Source organism: Dendronephthya gigantea, unplaced genomic scaffold (genome assembly GCF_004324835.1).
Source record: "Dendronephthya gigantea isolate DGI-Jeju-01 unplaced genomic scaffold, DenGig_1.0 000024F, whole genome shotgun sequence".
Classification (NCBI taxonomy): domain Eukaryota; kingdom Metazoa; phylum Cnidaria; class Anthozoa; order Malacalcyonacea; family Nephtheidae; genus Dendronephthya; species Dendronephthya gigantea.
In genome coordinates this window covers 46,805-69,809 of record NW_021163034.1, presented here as the reverse complement: position 1 = coordinate 69,809, position 23,005 = coordinate 46,805, and the positions used below count along the sequence as shown (strand labels likewise).

Below are 23,005 nucleotides of genomic sequence, written 5' to 3'. Positions count from 1 at the left end.
TCCGCAGGGATCTTTTACGTATATATTATATTAGGCATGGGTTACCATGTCTAATATAATTTAAAACCTAAGAGATGCCTGCGGCGGAGGCTAGGTGAAAACATGAAAAGCGTTTTTAATACTAGTCGTATCATTTTAATACCAGTCGTAAAAATCTTAGATAATTTAAATAGGTTTAGGGTGTACTTGCATGTGGGAAAATATTTTTCTACTCCTAGTCAGCAATGTTGTATATAAATGAGCTAATAGGCAAAGAATGGCAATTTTAGAATACAATTATCCAAAACTCTCAAAAAACCCTTTGAATCTCAGACAAATAATTGATCTGCACGTGCTCCTACATCTCGAGAAAATGAATAGCTTACCTGTTATGGATAAATATTTTGGCTGTGAAGAATCAGCTCCAAGAATGTTCTTTGCAACACATTTATAATATCCAACAGTATTATTGTTCACCTCAGGTATTTTATAGGTATTGCTACTGGCCAGTAACTTAGTATCATTGAAGAATATTTTATAGCTTGGTGCAGGTTCCCCCTGAGCTGAACATTTTACAGTAACTGATTTATCAGCGTTTCTTGTAAACGTTATTTTTGTCTCTTCAGGTGGATCTACAAAGAAATTTATTTCAATTGTTGTTGTAAGGATGTCATTAGACTATGTCCCGGGGTTAACACTGCCCTTTTTTTATACCGGGTTCCAGGGTCAACACTGCCTCTTTTTTATAAGATAAATATACTGTCATATATATGATATGGTGTATAAAGAAACATAGACTACATGTGATAAATGAATATAACAACTGCCAAATTATATATTAATTAAGCATCATTTTCGGTGCGATATTTGATTGAAATAAAAATTATAAAAACTTACAATTCACAATCAACTCAATAACTGTTTTATTCACTGCGTTTTCGTGGCTTTTAGCTTCACAAGTATACTCCCCACTATCACTTTTACTGTTGACACGGAACATTAATAATTGACTTTCTTTTCCTGTGTCGCTAATCTTTTTATTATCTTTATACCAGGTAACTCTGGCAGGAGGATTGCCACCTTGTCCTTCGCATGGACACGAGAAGACATCGCTTATATTTTTTCTGACATAACGGGAACAATTGACTGTTACCAATGGCGTTTCTGAAATACAATATCATTGAAATATTTCAAATGTTAATGTAACTAATGAAAATTCAATCGTTTTTTAGCTAGCTTGCTAATGGTATGCCCATAATGGCCATATCATATAACGTATGGCGTTTTCCTCTTTCATATATCTATGTAAAGTTATATTTCTTTTAAATAAATCGCATAGAAAGAGACTCTTGCATGCCGTCATTAAACAAGGTATTGCCATTTTTGATATTCTCCTCCAGATGGCTTTTCTTCCATTTGTCCATCTAATATTCTCTCATTCATGAAAATTTGTAAAATCAACTAGTTTTAGACGTAAAAACCGACAGTTTTAGTTAATAATGATTCTCGAGAAGTAAAATCCGACAAGATGAAACTGAGCAGCCTGTCTTATATACGTGTTATAATTTTGTATAATAACTAGCATAATATTTTGTGTTACATTTCTATATAATAATATATGCAAAATGATAAGTGTTTATAGATGTTTTCTCGAGGTTAAAGACTTGACATATATATAGGAGTTAAAACATGCAAGTTAAATGATTTCGAACATATACCAATATATAGATATGTAGAAACAAACAATTAAGAGGGGAATGTCAGGTCAGCTATGGTCATAACAATCATTTAGCAAATAATCTGCATAGTTCACAGCGCTGTTCTCATTTTTACTCTTTATGGTATAAATAGTTATTGATAATATTCTGCATTGGGAGTTGTAAAAATCCATGCACATGTATATGTATGTACTGTACATATCATACAGGCATCAACTGAACTTACATTGCAACTATAAAAAACTTACTTGTGATAAAAACGGAAACAGAAGATATGGTCGTTAGAGCTGTTTTAAGTGCAAACTGGTATGTTCCATTATAACTTTCATTAACTTTGTTTAAAATCAATGTTGCTGGCTTTCGTATTTCAATCCCAAGCAATTTTTTGGTAACTATTTTTGGTTTGCCATCATTTTGTATTTCTGCTAGTGATTGTATTGATCCATCACTACTTTCAAAAGACCAATCCCTGAAACGAACTTTTGTTATTTCATCACTGAATGACCAAACTATTTCTGCTTTTGACTGGTCAGGTGAAAAGAACAACGTGGTTCCATCTGGTGGTTGTGTGATTACCCCTAAAAAACAAATCTTAAATTTGTAAAATACATTTTCTTTTCAAGGTTGTGTGAAATACTAAACATGTAACCTGAAACGTGTGATTTTGCATGGGAGCATAATAAGAATAACGTTGGTTAATTGGTTCAAAAATGAAACAACTTCATTATAGTTAGAGGGAAGGCTGACATATAACAGTTGTGTTTTATGCACAACTTTCCAACTAAGTTCCGTCTATTACATTTAACACAAGAGCTTTATATATAGCGATATAGCTAATTTAGTTTCGCTAACACTTATTGCATGAGTGGGACATATAAATAAAAAGCTCTTATTGAAGAGGAAATACAGCCGTGGAAACTTCATGAGATGATTGAGATCTTCCACTCAATGAGTTTGAGTGTCAGTGATCTTTTAGAACTTAGAGCAGGCGTTAGTTGTGTATCTCACTATTCTGTGCATATATGGGCTATGTCATATTTCAGTCATTGTTCCAGGAGAACAAGAGAAACTTTATTAAACTATAATAAACCTTCACATGGCAATGAAACAAAGCTGATGCCAAAAGAAATGAAAAAAATAAAGCCAGTCATCTCTACAAAATCATACCTACAAAAAATACAAATACAAATTATTATAATAATAACAATACATATTAATATTCCTTTGCATATATCAGGTTTGATATAGCGACATGTTCATATATAAATATATGTATCCGTGCAATTGCTTGTCGTTTATTTGCCGTCCCTGACCATGTATACGTAATTGATAATAAATTGAATGAATGAACCAGTGGCAGATCCAGGGTAGTCAGAATAAATTACAGAGTTTAATTTTAAATTCAAAACACTTTAATAACAACGCTACTGGTTATGGATTTCAAGGGAATATTTTGAAATAAAAACCAACCAATGTAATCGCGATTTGAAGCTGTAGTAATTTTTCTGACTACACCTAAATCTGCCACTGGAATGAACACCACAATTTTAGCATAGCGGGGACTAAATTTCCAGGCTGGCTAAACTACTGAGTGAATAATTTCAAGCTATACATCATTTAAAATAAAATGGAACATGAAGTGTGATCTAGCAGTGGAATATGAATATTGGAAGCGTGAAACGGGGTCTGGGCACGATAACAAATAGAACAGCCAATACAATTCTACCGAAATACTAACGAGGTTGCATCGATTAAGCAGCTTGTCATTTGCCGAGTCGCCTTTCAAATAGAAGCTATCCTAGCGAAAAGGATACCATTCACGCAGTTAACTGCAGTCTCTACGGTGTCTTCCAGGTCTCAGGATTCTTGTTCAGAAACAATGACTTGCGATCTGAGTGTAACTTGTGATAGAAAATACAACACAAAATCTTATTCATTTTCAAGCCACAATAGCTCAAATTTATATTGTATTACAAACGAGTTATAAAAACTCAGTCTATATATTGTGACAATATTCGAATTCAACACTAGCTAATAAGACAAATGGTCTATACCTGGTACAATTAAGTAGCGTTTCTATGAAATATAATAATAATTTAAAATTTATGTTCTGTTGATAATTTGTACGCCCGGTGTGCAACACTTCCGTCTTTCATCTGAAAATGAAATTTAGTCATTCTATAGGGCTGAGTGATAATGAGTACTTGGTATTCGATACCAGCAATACTGAGGACAGCGGTATTCTAATCCGTGAAACACGTCTACCGACTGTCACTAGCGGCTTATTAGTCATATATCGCCTCCTGTAGATAAATAGTCAGTTAAAGTCGTAGCTCATATCGCACGACAGAACATTAAATCCTCGTTGAAAGCACTAGCCAGGCCTGCCAGGGGTTAGCAGCATTGTCTGGTGTCAGTGGTGTGTCCCGATGATTGCGTGATTGCAAGTCAAGAATTCAACCAAGTGTAGTTCGGAAAAGAGGAGCAATTATCACCAGATTACGTTAACATTATGTATGCTATAGTACATCGAAAATTTTGGCGCATCGCCCAGCATGAGGTTAAGATTTCTACTGCGCACTAATGATCTCTTGACAGGATGAAGTTTCGTAGTTTCCCCAAGAATTCTGGCGGCTGATTGGCTGAATATAAAAAACCTTAGATCACGCGCGTGAAAAACGCTCAGGTTAATGCAAGTTGATATAAACAGGATGGAGCAATGTTGTGCTGCCCACATTGTTCAGAGTTGTTATCAACATTGAACAAGATTGTTGAAACTGAATCGGGTGTAACAATATTGTTCAATATTGATAACAACTCTGAACAATGTGGGCAGCACAACATTGCTCCATCCTGTTTATATCAACTTGCATCAACCTGAGCGTTTTTACGCGTGTACTCAGAACCCCTCTTGCGCACAGCGTACAGAGGTGCGTAAGAAAGGCTCTTATAGAATTAAAACGAGAATGGCGGGTTGCCGGAGGAGCCACGAATTTCGGCGTACCAAAATTTCAGGTATATATATAAATCAGTGACTACATCTGGTTAATCAGAGCACATAATCTGGAGTAGCAAGTCAGTAACGATCTCCTTCGAAAGTTGATCTCTAAACAATAAAATCAGTTGTGCGTAATACAAGGCCTAGTGGCTCTGACACACGTAACAATTTACGACTAACCATTTACATGGTTTCCGGCGAAAAAGGCCCTTATTAAGCAATAATACAAGGCTTAGCTATATAAGCTGACTTCTAACATCAAGTTAAGGATTGATAATTGTTCCCCTCATCTCTGGATGTGTTCAGTTCTGTGTAAGTAGAGTTATCACCCTTATCTCCAACGTTGTTTCTTGCAGCAGCATTCCCAGCCAACGATTGATAATTCTCTTCTATGTTCATTTTTCTCAGATCCAATTCTTGATAAGTTGAATCAACACGAGATGTTGTATTTGGGGACTCTGGGCTTGATTGTGTTTTTCTACTTTGAATTTTTCGACGGGAATGATAGATAATGAAAGAGAAAATACATCCAATGGTAAATCCGGTCAGCAATAAAACCAAAATAATATACCACGCAGCTGTTATCTCTGAAAATCAAAAAGGACGCAAATCTTGCCGTACTAAATAAATTTCACTATTACGGTAATTTAACTGGGGAAGAGAAGGTTGCCAATCATCAGATCAAATGATGAATGAATGTTCATGATCTCATGAAAATTTGCTGACAAAAGCCGTGTTTACACTGCAAGCCTGAGCCTGGCCTAGGCCAGGCTTTGGCCTAGATCTTCCTAGTGTAAACACACTTTGGCCTGGCCCAGGCCTGGCCTACGCCAGGAAATCTAGGCCCATCATAACAGGTGGCCTAGGCCAGGCCCAAGCCTGGCTTTTTGGCGGGAAAAGCAAATAAACATGGAATTTGAATTTGAACTGGACAGATGAGGAAACTGAAGCTTTGCTAAACCTTTGGGGTGAAGAAAATGTCCAGAACGGATTGGACAACTACAGTATTCGTAACAACGTGATTTATGGTAAACTTTCAGCTGCCTTGTCGGACTAGGGGATTTTACGTACTGCTAAACAGTGCAACAACAAACTAAAACATCTTCGGGAAAAATACAGAGAATATAAAGAATATAAAGTTTACACAAAGTAAAAAAACTTGTGAAGATCTAGGCCAAAGCCAGGCCTAGGCCAGGCTCAGGCTTGTAGTGTAAACACGGCTAAAGATAAGCATTCTTAGCACTTTTCAAAAGCTTTTTTGACTCTATATCAGAAAACGTTGTTGTATGTGACTATGAAACCGAAAATGCTGTACATTGCCTCATTTAATCAAAGTCGTGAAAATACGTATATTTACATCTGACGCTATTAGAAGTTTCATATTATTTATACATTACTTAATACCTTTGTATAGGTTCACATGCATGCAGCTAATTCATGGACTAGCTAATTCAATTATTTGAGGACTTTTGCCAGGAAATATCACAGAAATCTTCTTTAGGAGATGTATCCATGTTACAACAAGGCCTCCTGGGTGTTTGGAAGATGGTTATGCTATTGATTTATCGTGATTTGTGACAAATAGAATTTTAATGTATATAGTTTCAAAACTTGCAACATATCTAGCAAAATAAAAATAAAAATAAAAAATAATTAATGTATTAGCTAACATTACAGTGGTAAAAAACATGCATCTTAAAAATAGTCTTACTTTAAGGCTTGTTTTTTTCCATTTCCAGGAAATACAGTAATCTTTGAACAATTCATAGCATAAAGCCTGCATGCATATCTTCATCTTATACAATGCCAGTTCCTGTAAAAAATTGAAATATTTACCAGGGTGTACCACTTTTCAATTGCAATATGTGTGGGGGAGAGGAATCTAGATACCAGACCCAGGTCACACAGTACAAATATCGGATTATATTAAAAACGCAAATAACAACATACTAAAATACGATTAAGCTAATTATAAGTCAGTCTTAAGCGTGCGATATTTACTATTGTAAAATGACTAGCATTATTTCATCAATAGCAGAATTTTGAGTTTAGTTCGTAACGAATTTTAGAGTACGTTCGGTTAAATACTATTAGATTGTATCAATACTCAACAAAATTATTACCTTCCAATATCTGCTCGCATTCTTTGACCACACTAGCGATTTGTTCGAGCAAACTTGTCGTTTCTTGATCCATATTAAAACGTATAAATTGAAAAAAATCGATAAAATATCAGCGATCAGTGAGAACGCGTTACACAACAGCGAAGAAAATTTGAAAAGGACGCGCTTCTTCCCACAATGCCTTTAGCTAGCTCTTCGTGACCGTGATCACGCGCGATATGTCGCGCACGCGACGTTATGTTGCATCCATGGTAATTAAAATTCAAAATATCAATCTTGACTTTTGCATTGTAAATCTTACTTTTAGTATATCAAATAATATTGTACATGGGTAGCGAATTAAGGTGGTGTTTTTAGAACAAATAACCAAGCACACCTATTGAAAGGCAAAATGTGACACATTTCTCTCATGATGAAATTTGTTTTTTAAGAGCTTCTATATTATAAAAATTATTTGTACATAAGACTTACCTAGATATAATTTATGAAGGGAGGCGGACATTCGTTCATTGTAAATAACAATAATTCTATTGTATATTTTTTTTTATACCCTATTAGTTCTTGTTTTCTTACTATTTTCTTATTCCAAAAAATTATTTTCTTGAAACGAGGATCAGATAAGGCAAGCTTTCTTATTTTAAGAAATATTTGGGAAATTGCTCAAGATTAATTTTCTCATATTGAGAATTTCAGAAGTTAAGATAATCTTTCTTATATCAAGATATAATTTTCTCAGTTTTAGAAAAAAATTTCAAATTCATAAGAATATAATTTCTTGTGTTAAAATCTGTAAATCTGTGCCGGGCTGACGACTTTCTTATTTTAAGAAATTACTTTCTAATAAACGAGATTTTATATCCTAGAGTTATAAAAAAATTCTCGGTTTAAGAAAAATTTTCTTTACATAAGAAAAAAATTCTTAAGATAAGACATATTTTCTCGATAAGAAAATGATTTTTTGCTGTGCGCGAAATGATTTGCTGTAAAGCTGTTAGCAGAAATCCCTAGAATAAAACTGCACAATGGGGATTTCTTCATTACATGCACTATGTTATGAATACGTCACCTTTTGCAGAAGCTTTTGACTTCGTATCAGGAATCTTCGTTGTTGGTAACTCTGTAAATTAAAATGCTGACTTGTGAGAGCATGCCTGGAAAATACTGTGATAGCTTTCCTGTATTCTAAAATATCTAAAACAGATTTAGCCTACATCCCTACTAAAAGTTTCACGCCTCTTCACGTCTTCACGTGACTTTCATCAGGCAAGTATACCTATGGGACTACAGGCTCAAATGCAATGATATATCTTACCAACAACAGACAAATTGAAGGCCTGTGAACTATTTCCAAATTGATTTGTTGCAATGCATTTGTAGGACCCAGCCTGACTGTATTTTAAAACTGTTATAATATACGTCTTGTGGGTACTGACGACCACAGTATCGTTATGGATTATGGTGTATCTTGGTAGAGGAACAGCAAGAGCTTCGCATGTTATTACAACTGATTCTCCAAGTAAAGTCTTTTTTGGAATTGATGTGAAACTTATAACTGTTGGTGGAATCGGATCTAAAAGGAGGATAATACTATACCACTATATGACCAGTTTCTTATAGACAGAACTCGTACAATCCCGGAAAATCAGATTTGGCTTCTCTGAAATATATAAGTATGAATTAAGGTGATGTAAAAATAATCAGCAGGGGCGACAAACAATTTTTTTTCTTGCGAATTTGTTACCTCAGTGATAGTCAAAATGGAAACCAGGTCTAACTGAAAAGAAAGCTTTGGTCTGTAATTTACAGTGATACAAAATTCAATAAAAATATTCAACCTTACCTACTACGGTTAAACTGGCAGACCCTGAATGACTTCCAAGTTTATTTCTTGCATCGCATCTATATATCCCAGCATGTTTCCACTCTACTTTTGGGATCCTGTATGGCATTTTTGAACTGACCAGAGAACCATTAAGGAATATGGAATAAACTGGTTCAGGAAGACCATTTGATACACATGAAACGACAAATGGTTTACCAAGAACAGCTTCTTCTGTTTCGAATATGACAGATGTAACATTTGGTTTATCTGTTAAAACAAAACCTCTCAGCTATAAATAACAGCAAGTACAGGAGCGGACTGGCCTATACATGATTTACCAAGAAAACTAAAAATGGGGGCGCCATTTTTAGCTCTAACATGAGCAACAGTTATTGAAAATTCGTGTTGCTGCCATGTTGCGTTTAAAATTTGACCGCTATACAATCTTGAGTTTCAAACTGATACATGATTTATATCAGATTATCTTTCCTGTGTTTTACTTCAATGGTTTTATCATTTCCTCCATAATTCCCTCCAAAATGGGGCGCCAAACGGCATGTAAACCAGGGCACGTACATACATGCAGTAAAAAGACTCATATTATAACTGGATGCATTTGAATTCCTTCATACTTTTGCTATTTGCCGTACCTGTTGATTACAAAAGTGAACCCTAACTCTAACTTCGCCGGTTATACAAAATATCAGGAAATAACACATTTAAAAGGAGACGCTCTTTGAATAAAACACGAGTGTCGACCTCGGGGGATGGGTATATCGGGGGATGGGTATATCGGGGGATGGGTATATCGAGGACTGGGTATATCGGGGAATATTCTGTATAGTTTTCAAATTCTGCCGGGGTGTAAAGTTTTACTAGTAATCGACATTCTATATTTGCGCCTTTTTATGAAGTAAATTTGTATAAGTATAATTATATTATTCTGAATACCTACGGTAATGGAATTCCGTTTTCAGGCCCAGCACTATGTGAAATTTAAATGAAATCAAATTTGCTGGTCATGCGTGATTGACACCTGCTTTCAATGGGATTCACAAAATTGAAAAAAGATGACATAAAAATGATGTAAAACACTGAAAATACTGTATACTTACAATTTAGTATTACCATTACTTCGATTGATATGTTATTTGACAAAGTGTGACTTCGGGCCATACATTTATAGGTTCCACTGTCCTTTCCACTAACATTTTTAAGAATGAGTGTTTGCTCACTGTACGCATGAACTAACTGTACTTCATTTTCATTATACCAAGTGACACTGGCTGGAGGGTTACCATTTTCAGCTCTGCATGAACATGCGAAGTTGCTTTCTTGATTTAGTTTGACCGGACTAGAACGATTCAGTTTCGCTGTTGGTCTTTCTGAAATATCAGAAACCAGTTAAAATGCTGGGAAAGGATTTAAAACTACATTCATTTTTTTGATAACAAACACTTTTTCTATCTTCAACTTGTAATGTCTTAGGATTCGTGAAAGCCCCTTTTACACTACACTTAATGGCACGGCTGAATTTGGTATACGCGTGCCACTTCAACTGTATTGTAGTGAACCGTAGCGTATTCCTTTGTTTCAAAGTCAATAGCCCTATCTGAGTGCCCAGGAAAGAATGATATACGCTACGTGTCGCTACGATACCGTTGAGGTGGAAAAAAGGCCTAAAAGCCCCGTGCTCGGACTACCAATATAAGAGTAAATACAATGCATAGTCGAGCACAGAATGATAAACTTGGTACGTGTGTCGATTTGTACAACTTGATTAGGCAGTAATTTCATTTGGCGTGGATACCTGGCGCAGCTGTCAACAATTGCAAAATGAAGGAAAATGAATATATTTAATTTTCCTTCGCGGAAAAGCAATGCCAATGGCAATGAGTGGCTGAGAATCACAGACCTGTATTTCACCAAAAGTGTCGTCAGGCTTATATTATAATTATAGTCATACATAATTATTCACATGCATTATTCAGAATAAAGTTTATTAGGTTTATATTTACATTAATTGTCAATGTATATATATAAAAGTTATCAGGGCCTACTTACTATAAGTTATCACTCACATTTTAGAACCTTACCTGCAATGAATATAGCAACATCAGACCTTTCAGGATCAAAAACACCAGTTACTTTAAGAATCAAGTAATATGTTCCATTATAGTTTTTATCAACATTAGTTAATACCAATGTTCCTGGATCTTCCACGGTAACACGAGTTAAGCTGCTGCTTTGTAATTGAGCTTCGCCAACAGGATATTTCGTAGCAAGATGTTGTTGAGATGAACCGCCATCACCAGGTATGAAATACAATTCAAGAGTAGACTTTGTTGGATCATCAGTAAATGTCCAATTTATTGACACAGTTGATCCAGGCAATACAACCAAACTGTTTCCGCCAGGTGGCGGATTGATTTTTCCTACAAAAATAGTTAATGTTTTCCATACAGTGAAAAATCGTTACATTCAAATCATCCCATTTTATAAATTTACTCTATTTTGTTAATATAGTTCGTTAAAAAAGTACTCCAATATCACGGTGGTACACAAGTGGAGAACTGATTACTGATACTCGCTTTTAAATAAAGCATTAATTTTGGCGCAGGCACATATATGTAGACAGAGTAAGGAAAGACTAAAAAAATTACCTTCACATTGAAATGAGAGGAAAACTAGACCAAAAAAAGGAGTTAAACCATAGCTAGCCATCTTATGGAAACTCTGGACAGAAAAGAAATCTATTGATTAGGAATTTATACAAATATAACTGGCGTGTTTATAACTCAACAACTTTTAATTTAGATGAATCTCCATAAATTATAGCGTGAGAAGCAGCGGAACTTTAAAGTGTGACGTGATTGACGTGAACCGTGATTTGACGTGATCGGTAAGGTAGATTTTCATATATACATGCAGTAGAGATAGTATTAAATCATCGAACCATACCGTAAAATCATGAGCGCGCGTTCGGAAGTGTCATGTTCGGCTATTATTGCAGCACTACAAGAGCACGATCTAGCCTTATTTAATAACTTCATTCAAGTTGGTAGTTATATTTGTTTGGTATCGCCTCACTTCTCAGTTTAAAAACGATTTCTTTACACCATATATGATCATGAATATATCATTCGAGCCTGATAAAACGTGTAATACTACTGCATGAGCCATTGACTCGTCAAAGTATGAAACTTGCTTAGGAATTGAAACGTTAATAATTTACGTATATACAAGCACAAAATTTAGCATATCAATACCTCTATGTTTGCAAATTTCCTCATAACGAATAATTTTTAGTTCATAGTAAATATACAGGTATACACATATCTGTTATTATATAGTTGTGTTCATGATTTGTAGCAATGTTCTTCCGCCTTCAAAACATTATTGCAATGCTTCCGCCTCCTCATGAGTGATGCAAATAAATGCATGCATTGTGTTATATTTATGCATAATTTGAAAAATTTACTTAAAGAGCTATATTTCATTAATTTCTTTCTTTAACTCTACCGCTTTTACTTTTAGAAATATCGTGTACCTTATTGATACGGTACATCAAATATTTTTATAACTTCCTTGAATTTCATAAACGGGGGGATAATTTTGAGAAATTTAAGCGAGTCTCTCGCGCATGGGTCCATCACGGAAACATTTGGTTTTCTTTTTAATCCAAGGATGTGCACGGCCAAGAAATAGTTAAAGGGGCAGTTTAAATTAAGATCGATAAGGCTAACGAGCGAAATCGTGAAGCTGTATAGTTCTAGCCTAGTTCTATCCCGATAGGAATGAGTTCTGCATATATCAGAAACGTCGTTTTAAGCTCTGGGGAGATGTAATGCAGAATGTAATTTTCACGAGACTTCATTTCATATTGACAGTAGGTGTACCAGAGCAGCGGCTGTGAGGAGCAAATATTTTGTGCTAAACGAAGATCCGAACTATTCTAATCCTGGCGAATGCGAAGTATAAAGGGTACTACGGTGTGCGGCCAGGAGCTACAATTAACATGAATATGCCCTTTAATGATTATTGAGGACTGTACTCATTTGCTACAGTATAGTGTCTATTACACTGTGAATTTTTCAGTTGAAGAAACTTTCAACTTTGTTTTGTATACCTCGTCTTCAGCGAAGTTTAGGAGCTCCAGTAACTGCTGTAAGTCGCTGCAGAGACATGCACAAATTCAAAATTTAAATATTCCAGCTTCAAGTTAAAGATTGATAGGTTTTCTCCGCTTCTCTGGTTTGGTTAAGCTCTGTATAATTGGAGCCATCTTCGTTTCTATTGTCATTTTTTGCAGGCTGATTAACAGACAGTGACTGGTAATTTTCTTCTTTGTTCATTTTTGTGAGATCAAGTTCTTGATAAGTTTTATCAGCTTGAGGTTTTGGAGGTTCAGGGTTTGGTTGTTCAGGGTTATTAGAAATGAATTTACGACGAGAGCAAGAGACGATGTAGGAAAGGAAACATCCAATGACCACGCCCGAAATTAATTTCTGGATAAATTAATTTCTGGAAGCAAAATTTGGAATATATAATCTATGGACGCCAGAGCAGTCAAAATGTATTATCGTTAAGTAATCTACAAGAATATTATGATAGTTTACAATTTATTTGCTTTTGGAAAATCAAAAACTTCGAAAAATCGCGCCGCGTTGCCAAATCACGTCCGGTCTGTTTGGGCCTTTATCTGTTCGAGCGATCAAATTCGCCTAGAACCGGCTTTACGCGCGTTTTTTTAATAATGACTGTAATGTAACAAAAAATAAAACAAAGTTTGACAATGTTCGGTGGCAGTGCAACCGGAAAAATTGCCATGAGGGGAGAAGGCCCCCACTACCCTTCGACAGCACCATTGTTGCGGGTTGAAATACAATTTATTTGGCTATAGAGATCAGTCATTCCGGCAAAGAACAAGAACAACTAATGGGCGTAGACAAGGGCCAATCCCTATCAAATTATTGGAAAAACCATGTTTTTGGAAACGTAGAACTCCAGGTGGGAATAATACTATATAACAGTGATCATTATTTCCCCCCGCGCAGGAATGATGCCCGACTCTCTTTAATTACGACCGCCCCCTCGTCAGGGTCTAGGCTACGCCCTAGGGTTTAATACATGGAGAACTACTCAGAAAAGAAAAGAAGTTATTAATTGAATCAGCATTATTAATTGAATACTGCGACCTTTTTTTTTGCTGGAAAAAAATTATGCGAGGGAAACTTTACTAAAATATATTCCACCTTCACACGGCAATGAAACAAAGATGATGCCAAAAAAAATGAAAAAAATAAAGCTTTGTAAACATTCGAAATCTTTTTTATCTGCCTTTTCTTTTACATACTGTAATGTATGACAAAAATCACTCTCACGCGATGAGTTGTGGATATGAGAAATTCTAAATTGTTTATAGACCCATTGCCCTCCAAATGCTTTCTGGTCTTATGGAAGAGAATTATCGTACGAGTGCGGTGAAGGCTCATGTGGCTGAAATAAACCATTAACTAGAAGCAAATACAAGCTTTTTCACTAGTTAATTTATATTTCTTTAAATGTTTGATTAAATGTAATATTTCTTTAATGATTGTGTCTGTTCTAGGACTAAGCGTGCCCCAAGACAGACTAGCTCTTGATCTGCATGTTTGGTGTGACATGGTGTAATTTTTGGTGCGTTGTAGAGCATCTATATGGGAAGATGTTCGTTCTAATCCGTGAGACACGTCTACAGACTGTCACTAACGGCTTATTAGTCATGTATCAGTGACTACATCTAGTTAATCAAAGCACGTAATCTGGAGTAGCAAGACAGTAACGATCTCCTTCGAAAGTTGATCTCTAAACAACAAAATCAGTTGTGTATAATACAAGGCATAGACATAGTGGCTTAATTGGACACACGTAACAATTTACGACTAACCATTTACATGGTTTCCGGCGAAAAAGGCCCTTGTTAAGCAATATTACAAGGCTTAGCTAAGCTGGAAACTCCATTTTACTTCTAACATGAAGTTAAAGATTGATAATTGTTCCCCTCATCTCTGGATGTGTTCAGCTCCGTGTAAGTTGAGTTATCACATTCATCTCCAACTTTGTTTCTTGCAGCAGCATTCCCAGCCAACGATTGATAATTCTCTTCTGTGTTCATTTTTCTCAGATCCAGTTCTTGATAAGTTGAATCAACGCGAGATATTGTAGTTGGGGACTCTGGGCTTGATTGCGTTTTTCTACTTTGAATTTTTCGACGGGAATGATAGATAATGAAAGAGAAAATACATCCAATGATAAATCCGGTCAGCAATAAAACCAAAATAATATACCACGCAGCTGTTATCTCTGAAAATCAAAAAGGACGCAAATCTTGCCGTACTAAATAAATTTCACTATTACGGTAATTTAACTGGGGAAGAGAAGGTTGCCAATCATCAGATCAAATGATGAATGAATGTTCATGATCTCATGAAAATTTGCTGACAAAAGCCGTGTTTACACTGCAAGCCTGAGCCTGGCCTAGGCCAGGCTTTGGCCTAGATCTTCCTAGTGTAAACACACTTTGGCCTGGCCCAGGCCTGGCCTACGCCAGGAAATCTAGGCCCATCATAACAGGTGGCCTAGGCCAGGCCCAAGCCTGGCTTTTTGGCGGGAAAAGCAAATAAACATGGAATTTGAATTTGAACTGGACAGATGAGGAAACTGAAGCTTTGCTAAACCTTTGGGGTGAAGAAAATGTCCAGAACGGATTGGACAACTACAGTATTCGTAACAACGTGATTTATGGTAAACTTTCAGCTGCCTTGTCGGACTAGGGGATTTTACGTACTGCTAAACAGTGCAACAACAAACTAAAACATCTTCGGGAAAAATACAGAGAATATAAAGAATATAAAGTTTACACAAAGTAAAAAAACTTGTGAAGATCTAGGCCAAAGCCAGGCCTAGGCCAGGCTCAGGCTTGTAGTGTAAACACAAAGCTAAAGATAAGCATTCTTAGCACTTTTCAAAAGCTTTTTTGACTCTATATCAGAAAACGTTGTTGTATGTGACTATGAAACCGAAAATGCTGTACATTGCCTCATTTAATCAAAGTCGTGAAAATACGTATATTTACATCTGACGCTATTAGAAGTTTCATATTATTTATACATTACTTAATACCTTTGTATAGGTTCACATGCATGCAGCTAATTCATGGACTAGCTAATTCAATTATTTGAGGACTTTTGCCAGGAAATATCACAGAAATCTTCTTTAGGAGATGTATCATGTTACAACAAGCCTCCTGGGTGTTTGGAAGATGGTTATGCTATTGATTTTATCGTGATTTGTGACAAATAGAATTTTAATGTATATAGTTTCAAAACTTGCAACATATCTAGCAAAAATAAAAATAAAAATAAAAAATAATTAATGTATTAGCTAACATTACAGTGGTAAAAAACATGCATCTTAAAAATAGTCTTACTTTTAAGGCTTGTTTTTTCCATTTCCAGGAAATACAGTATATCTTTGAACAATTCATAGCATAAAGCCTGCATGCATATCTTCATCTTATACAATGCCAGTTCCTGTAAAAATTTGAAATATTTACCAGGGTGTACCACTTTTCAATTGCAATATGTGTGGGGGAGAGGAATCTAGATACCAGACCCAAGGTCACACAGTACAAATATCGGATTATATTAAAAACGCAAATAACAACATACTAAAATACGATTAAGCTATTTATAAGACAATAAGTCAGTCTTAAGCGTGCGATATTTACTATTTGTAAAATGGGACTTAGCATTATTTCATCAATAGCAGAATTTTGATTTTAGTTCGTAACGAATTTAGAGTACGTTCGGTTTACTATTAAATTGTAGCAATACTCAACAAAATTAATACCTTCCAATATTTGCTCGCATTCTTTGACCACAGTAGCGATTTGTTCAAGCAAACTTGTCGTTTCTTGATCCATATTAAAACGTATAAATTGAAAACAATCGATAAAATATCAGCGATCAGTGATTACGCGTTACACAACAGCGAAGAAAATTTGAAAAGGACGCGCTTCGTACCCACAATCTGCCTTTAGTTTAGGCTTTTAGCGTTCTTTCGTGGAACCGTGCGATCACGCGCGATGTGTCGCGCACGCGACGTTAGGTTGCAATCCATGATAATCAAATTCAAAATATCAATCTTTGACCTTCGCATTGTAAATCTTACTTTAAGTATATCAAATATTATTGTACATGGGTAGCGAATTAAGGTTGTGTTTTTAGTTCAATAACCAAGCACACCTATTAAAAGGCAAAATGTGACACATTTTTCTGATGATGAAATTTGTTTCTAAATAGCTTCTATATTGTAAAAATTGTTTGTACATAAGACTTAGCTAGATATAATTTATGAAGGAAGGCGGAAATTTGTTCATTGTAAATAATAATAATTCTATTGTATAGTGTTTTTTTAGTATACCCCATTTAGCTTTTGTTTTCTTATTATCTTCTTATTCCAAGAAATTATTTTCTTGAAACGAGGTCAGATAAGGCAAGCTTTCCTATTTTAAGAAATATTTGGGATATTGCTCAAGATTATTTTTCTCATATTGAGAATTTCAGAAGTTAAGATACTCTTTCTTATATGAAGAAACTATTTTCTCAATCTAAGAAAAAAATTTCCAATTCATAAGAATATAACTTCTTGTGTTAAAATCTGTAAATCTGTGGGCTGACGACTTTCTTATTTTAAGAAATTACTTTCTAATAAACGAGATTTTATATCCTAGAGTTATAAAAAAATTCTCAGTTTAAGAAAAATTTTCTTTACATAAGAAAAACATTCTTAAGATAAGATATATTTTCTCGATAAGAAAATGATTTTTTGCTGTGCGCGAAATGATTTGCTGTAAAGCTGTTAGCAGAAATCCCTAGAATAAAACTGCACAATGGGGATTTCTTCATTACATGCACTATGTTATGAATACGTCACCTTTTGCAGAAGCTTTTGACTTCGTATCAGGAATCTTCGTTGTTGGTAACTCTGTAAATTAAAATGCTGACATTGTGAGAGCATGCCTGGAAAATACTGTGATAGCTTTCCTGTATTCTAAAATATCTAAAACAGATTTAGCCTACATCCCTACTAAAAGTTTCACGCCTCTTCACGTCTTCACGTGACTTTCATCAGGCAAGTATACCTATGGGACTACAGGCTCAAATGCAATGATATATCTTACCAACAACAGACAAATTGAAGGCCTGTGAACTATTTCCAAATTGATTTGTTGCAATGCATTTGTAGGACCCAGCCTGACTGTATTTTAAAACTGTTATAATATACGTCTTGTGGGTACTGACGACCACAGTATCGTTATGGATTATGGTGTATCTTGGTAGAGGAACAGCAAGAGCTTCGCATGTTATTACAACTGATTCTCCAAGTAAAGTCTTTTTTGGAATTGATGTGAAACTTATAACTGTAGGTGGAATCGGATCTAAAAGGAGTATAATACTATACCACTATATGACCAGTTTCTTTTAGACAGAACTCGTACAATTCCGGAAAATCAGATTTGGCTTCTCTGAAATATATGAGTATGAATTAAGGTGATGTAAAAATAATCAGCAGGTGTCGACAAACAATTTTTCTTCTTGGCTTTAAGATCAGTGATAGTCAAACGCTCTATATAAATGGTCAGGTTATATTATATACATGGACATAAAAAACCCCCTAGCAAAAACTGCGTATAAACTTAAGCGCGTTGGCACTTACCTTCCAGGGAATCTACACATGCAGTAGTGAGTGGTTTAATACTATCTATAAGTCGAAGCACATCAGTACGATACTATAACTAACACAAAAATCCGAAAACTAGGCGCTGCCAGGTTAGTGTTTAGCAACCGAGAAAGGCCTGAGGTGCAAATGAAAATCATTTTCGCGTGCGATTGATTCCATAATAATTATTTGCATTTTGCTAACATCCCTGCAGTGACTGCATGAGTTCAACAGCAAACCTGGTTATAAACGATGCCTGTTTCTTTGAGGATTACGAAAGAACTTTATATTTTATAACCGCATGACGGAAAAAAAACAACTCCAAATTAGCTGCCGCATATATGCTTGAATTAATGACATGTGATAATATTTTGTTACCTGTTCCGTTATCACCAATGGTTGCTGTGGTTGCTGTGGTTGTTGATGGGTTCGTAGGTTTGGTCGTTGTTCCTTTTGCTATTTTTACAAAAATAAAATTTCCTTAAAGGCTTCTTTCCACTTACGCGTTTCTCATACGCGCGTACACGCACGTAAAAGTCGAAATCCTTATATGTCATATAGTGGAAAAGCTATATAAATATAGTGAATAAATCGAAACATATTTTAAGTATACATTTATGGACCCACGCATTAAATAATAAAAATTTAGAAGCATTTAAAATTTTCCGCGTAAAAAAACGCGTAAGTGGAAAGCAACCCTTAGTAGAATTTTTCCAAAAGAGGTATAATAAGGTATTGCTATCAAGCATTGGCCATTGGCATGTTGCTACATTTAGCACGCGACATTTAATATAACACGAGATAGTTGCAAATCTATAAAATTACATTGTTCAGTATACATAGTAGACTTTTTTGCTTTAATCATGACATATTAAATAATTCTCCATGCGAGTATGCGCGTGCACGACATTATGGGAAAAGCTTGGTTTCTATTTGTCTGTATTGTCGTGATAGGTCATTTTGATCGATCAGAAATAGTCCGGATGTTTACATTTGTTTTATTTCTATATTCTAATAAGCCATTATTGACTACGTAGAATTATTTCATCACATCAACCACCTTGACATGTTCACGACAATTTCGGCTAAATGGAAACCAGGTCTAACTGAAAGGAAAGCTTTGGTCTATAATTACATACAAAATTTAAAAAAAATTCAACCTTACCTACTACGGTTAAATTGGCAGACCCTGAATGACTCCCAAGTTTATTCCTTGCATTGCATGTATATATCCCAGCATGTTTCCACTCTACTTCTGGGATCTTGTATGGTCCTCCTGAACTGACCAGAGAACCATTATGGAATATGGAATAAACTGGTTCAGGAAGACCATTTGATACACATGATACGACAAGTGGTTTACCAAGAACAGCCTCTTCTGTTTCGAACATGACAGATGTAACATTTGGTTTATCTGTTAAAAGTTAAAACAAAACCTCTCAGCTATGAATAACAGCACGTACAGGGGCGGACTGGCCTATATATACATGATTTACCGGGAAAACTAAACTAGGGATCCAAGGATAGTGCAAAGTTTTCATGCCCTGTAATACCTAAGCAACCAGACGTTTGTCCCAGCATAAACATTTGACTTATGCCAGTAAAAATATAAAAATCAAAAGGAAATTACTCAAAGTACTCAAGTTACGTTAGCCGCGGATACTCAATACTGTCACTATTAAATTATAATTTTAGTTGCCCATGTAAACCGGCCTAACCGGACGCGATTTTCTCAGTTTAGTCTCTTTTCTTCGTCAAACAACTGTGACAACATTCACTACATTTATATGATGGCAACAATTTATCCGTCACTTCATAAGAATAGTCAAAATAGTTGCATTGTAAATAATGTAAATAAACCGCGGTGCATATATTATGTCTATGATGTGGATACTTCGACGCGTAAATCGATACAAAACATATATACTTATAATCAATACTGTATAATGCCAAAATGATTTGATCACTGCAGAAAATGTCCGTTTTGTATAGTATCATTTATGTACTGTATGCAGAATATCAGGACGGACTTGCTATCGACATAATATATATTCGTGTAAGAGATCTATCAAATTATCAATACTTAATATACAATCTTCGTGCATTGGCCTAAATCTACTCACGCGATTGGTCAAAATCAATCACGTGGTTTCTTGTTGCCTGGCGACAGATCATGAAAATCGTGGTTTATTCGCAATAACCCACGAAAATCGTGGTTTATTCGCAATAACCCATGAAAATCGTGGTTTATTCAAAAATGACAGCCTGCAGCGAAGCTTAAATCTTCAATGCAGCAATCAATGAACTCAGATTGTATATTAAAAGTGTTAGAGACTTTATGTTCGTGTTTTGTTTACAAATAAACGCACTTGCTGACCATACAATGAACTCGAAATGTCAATATTGCACTCGGCCTACGGCCTCGTGCAATATTGAAATTTCTCGTTCATTGTATGGTCAGCGCGTGCGTTTATTTGTCAACAAAACACTCACAACAGTCTCTAACCCTTAAATAAACAACACAGCGTCATTTCTTCCTAACCTCTTCGCTCTATTTATGGAATAAACCTTCCAAATTATATTTGTGTTGAATTGAATGCTCGTAATTCATAACATAAGTTGATAAATTGCGTAGATTCTCAAAGAATTGCTCGATTTTCACGCCCGGAATGTTTTGAAGCAATGCTCGTCGCTCCTGGTTTCTTTACATCGTGGAATAATGTTTAAGTCTCGACGGCACATGCGCAGTTGCGACGTATAAGAAAAATCGGGTGTTCCGGGGGGAAATTCTGCGCATATCCTTTAAAACAAAACCGAAACCGCGGAAAAGCAATGCTTCAAAATTTACGGTAACCGTCAAAATTCCTCAATATTTTGGTGAACTTTGCAAAAGGGATATAGTGCATTAATACATAAAGCAATTTAAACTAATTTAAAAACTTTAAATTACTGATCATCATCATATACACAAAAAGTTACCATACGCATAAATATATCTACCCCCCGTAAAGTTTACACTATGACTGACTGTCTGACTGACTGACTCGTTTGAATTTTCGCCATCCATCACAATACTGCAAAGTTTCTCAAACTTTGCACTAAAAAGGGGGCGCCATTTTTAACTCTGACATGAGCAACAGTTATTGAAAATGCGTGGCTGCCATGTTGCGTTACATGATTTATATCAGATTATCTTTCCTGTGTTTCAATGGTTTTATCATTTCCTCCATAATTTTCTCCAAAATGGGGCGCCAAACGGCATGTAAACCAGGGGCGCACCGGGAAATTTCCCGGTGTCCCTGTGGGCCAGTCCGCCCCTGAGCACGTACATACATGCAGTAAAAAGACTCATATTAACTGGATGCATTTTTTTATACTTTTGCCATTTGCCGTATAGAGTACCTGCATGTTGATTACAAAAGTAAACTCTAACCCTAACTTCGCGGGTTATACAAAATATCAGGAAATAACACATTTAAAAGGAGACGCTCTTTGAATAAAACACGAGCGTCGACCTCGGGGAATGGGTATATCGGGGAATATTCTGTATATAGTTTTCAAATTCTGCCGGGGTGTAAAGTTTTACTAGTAATCGACATTCTATATTTGCGCCTTTTTATAAAGTAAATTTGTATAAATATGTTTATATTATTCTGAATACCTAGTGATGGATTCCGTTTTTCCCAGCAGTGAAATTTAAATGAAATCAAATTTGCTGGTCATGCGTAAGCGACACCTGTTTCAATGTGGTTCACAAAATCAAAGAAAAAAGATGACATAAAAATGATATAAAAAACTGAAAATACTGTATACTTACAATTTAGTATTACCATTACTTCAATTGATTTGTTATTTGACAAAGTGTGACTTCGGGCCACACATTTATAGGTTCCACTGTCCTTTCCACTAACATTTTTAAGAATGAGTGTTTGCTCATCGTACCCATGAACTAACTGTACTTCATCTTCATTATACCAAGTGACACTGGCTGGAGGGTTACCATTTTCAGCTCTGCATGAACATGCGAAGTTGCTTTCTTCATATAGATTGACCGGACTGGAACAATTCAGTCTCGCTGTTGGACTTTCTGAAATATCGGAAAACCAGCTAGTTGAAATGCTGAGAAAGGATTTAAAACTATATTCAATTTTATGTTAACAAACACTTTTCTACTTCAACACTCAATGTCTTATAGGATTCGTGTAAGCCCCGTTTTACACTACACTTAATTGCACGGCTAAATTTGGTATAAGCGTACCACTTCAACCGTATCGTAGTGAACTGTAGCGTATTTCTTTATTTCAAAGTCATTAGTTTGAGTGGACAGGAAAGAATGATATACGTTAAGTGTCGCTACGATATCGTTGAGGTGGAAACAGGCCTAATTTATCCGTGCTCGGACTACTAATAATAGTAATTATTATATACCCAAGCGCCAGATATGAGGTATGCTGCAATTTCATTTGTTGGCTACTAGACAGATATTAGCTCATATCTGTCTAGTAGAGAAAGTAAACAAAATGGCTGAAAGATTTGGGGAGTAGTTGAGTGAAATAGAAATCCAAGCTTTATTTGATAATAGCACACCAAAATGCACCGA

At 35.5% G+C, this 23,005-nt stretch overlaps 2 protein-coding genes and 1 long non-coding RNA gene across 3 annotated transcripts; all 3 read right to left on the bottom strand.

Moving 5' to 3' along the window:
• Positions 1–136: 136 nt before the first annotated feature.
• LOC114522759 (limbic system-associated membrane protein-like) lies at positions 137–2,145 on the bottom strand. Its single transcript, XM_028543508.1, has 3 exons — positions 1,946–2,145; positions 877–1,143; positions 137–611 (listed from the first exon to the last, which is right to left on the bottom strand). The coding sequence occupies exons 2-3, from the start codon at positions 977–979 to the stop codon at positions 277–279; spliced, it is 438 nt and encodes a 145-aa protein (XP_028399309.1). The 5' UTR covers positions 980–1,143; positions 1,946–2,145; the 3' UTR covers positions 137–276.
• A 3,089-nt stretch (positions 2,146–5,234) lies between these two features.
• LOC114522760 lies at positions 5,235–8,368 on the bottom strand. The gene is made up of 3 exons (XR_003686942.1): positions 8,131–8,368; positions 7,885–7,935; positions 5,235–5,282 (listed from the first exon to the last, which is right to left on the bottom strand). It is a non-coding gene; the product is annotated as an uncharacterized LOC114522760 (long non-coding RNA).
• A 6,196-nt stretch (positions 8,369–14,564) lies between these two features.
• LOC114522758 (contactin-4-like) lies at positions 14,565–22,489 on the bottom strand. Its single transcript, XM_028543507.1, has 6 exons — positions 22,223–22,489; positions 19,571–19,819; positions 18,784–18,861; positions 17,867–18,124; positions 17,620–17,670; positions 14,565–14,985 (listed from the first exon to the last, which is right to left on the bottom strand). Exons 1-6 carry the CDS (start codon positions 22,236–22,238, stop codon positions 14,651–14,653), a joined length of 987 nt encoding a protein of 328 aa, XP_028399308.1. The 5' UTR covers positions 22,239–22,489; the 3' UTR covers positions 14,565–14,650.
• Positions 22,490–23,005: the final 516 nt, after the last annotated feature.

Bases quoted from the DNA above. Each gene is read 5' to 3' on its own strand.
- LOC114522758 (XM_028543507.1), bottom strand. The intron at 18,125-18,783 runs GTAACAAAATAT...TACTCCTTTTAG, and splicing joins CATTGGTGATAACGGAACAG to ATCCGATTCCACCTACAGTT. The intron at 14,986-17,619 runs GTGACGTATTCA...TTTGATTTTCAG, and splicing joins GTCAAAAGCTTCTGCAAAAG to AGATAACAGCTGCGTGGTAT.
- LOC114522759 (XM_028543508.1), bottom strand. From the start codon at position 979: ATGTTCCGTGTCAACAGTAAAAGTGATAGTGGGGAGTATACTTGTGAA. The intron at 612-876 runs GTAAGTTTTTAT...ATTTCTTTGTAG, and splicing joins TATTGAGTTGATTGTGAATT to ATCCACCTGAAGAGACAAAA.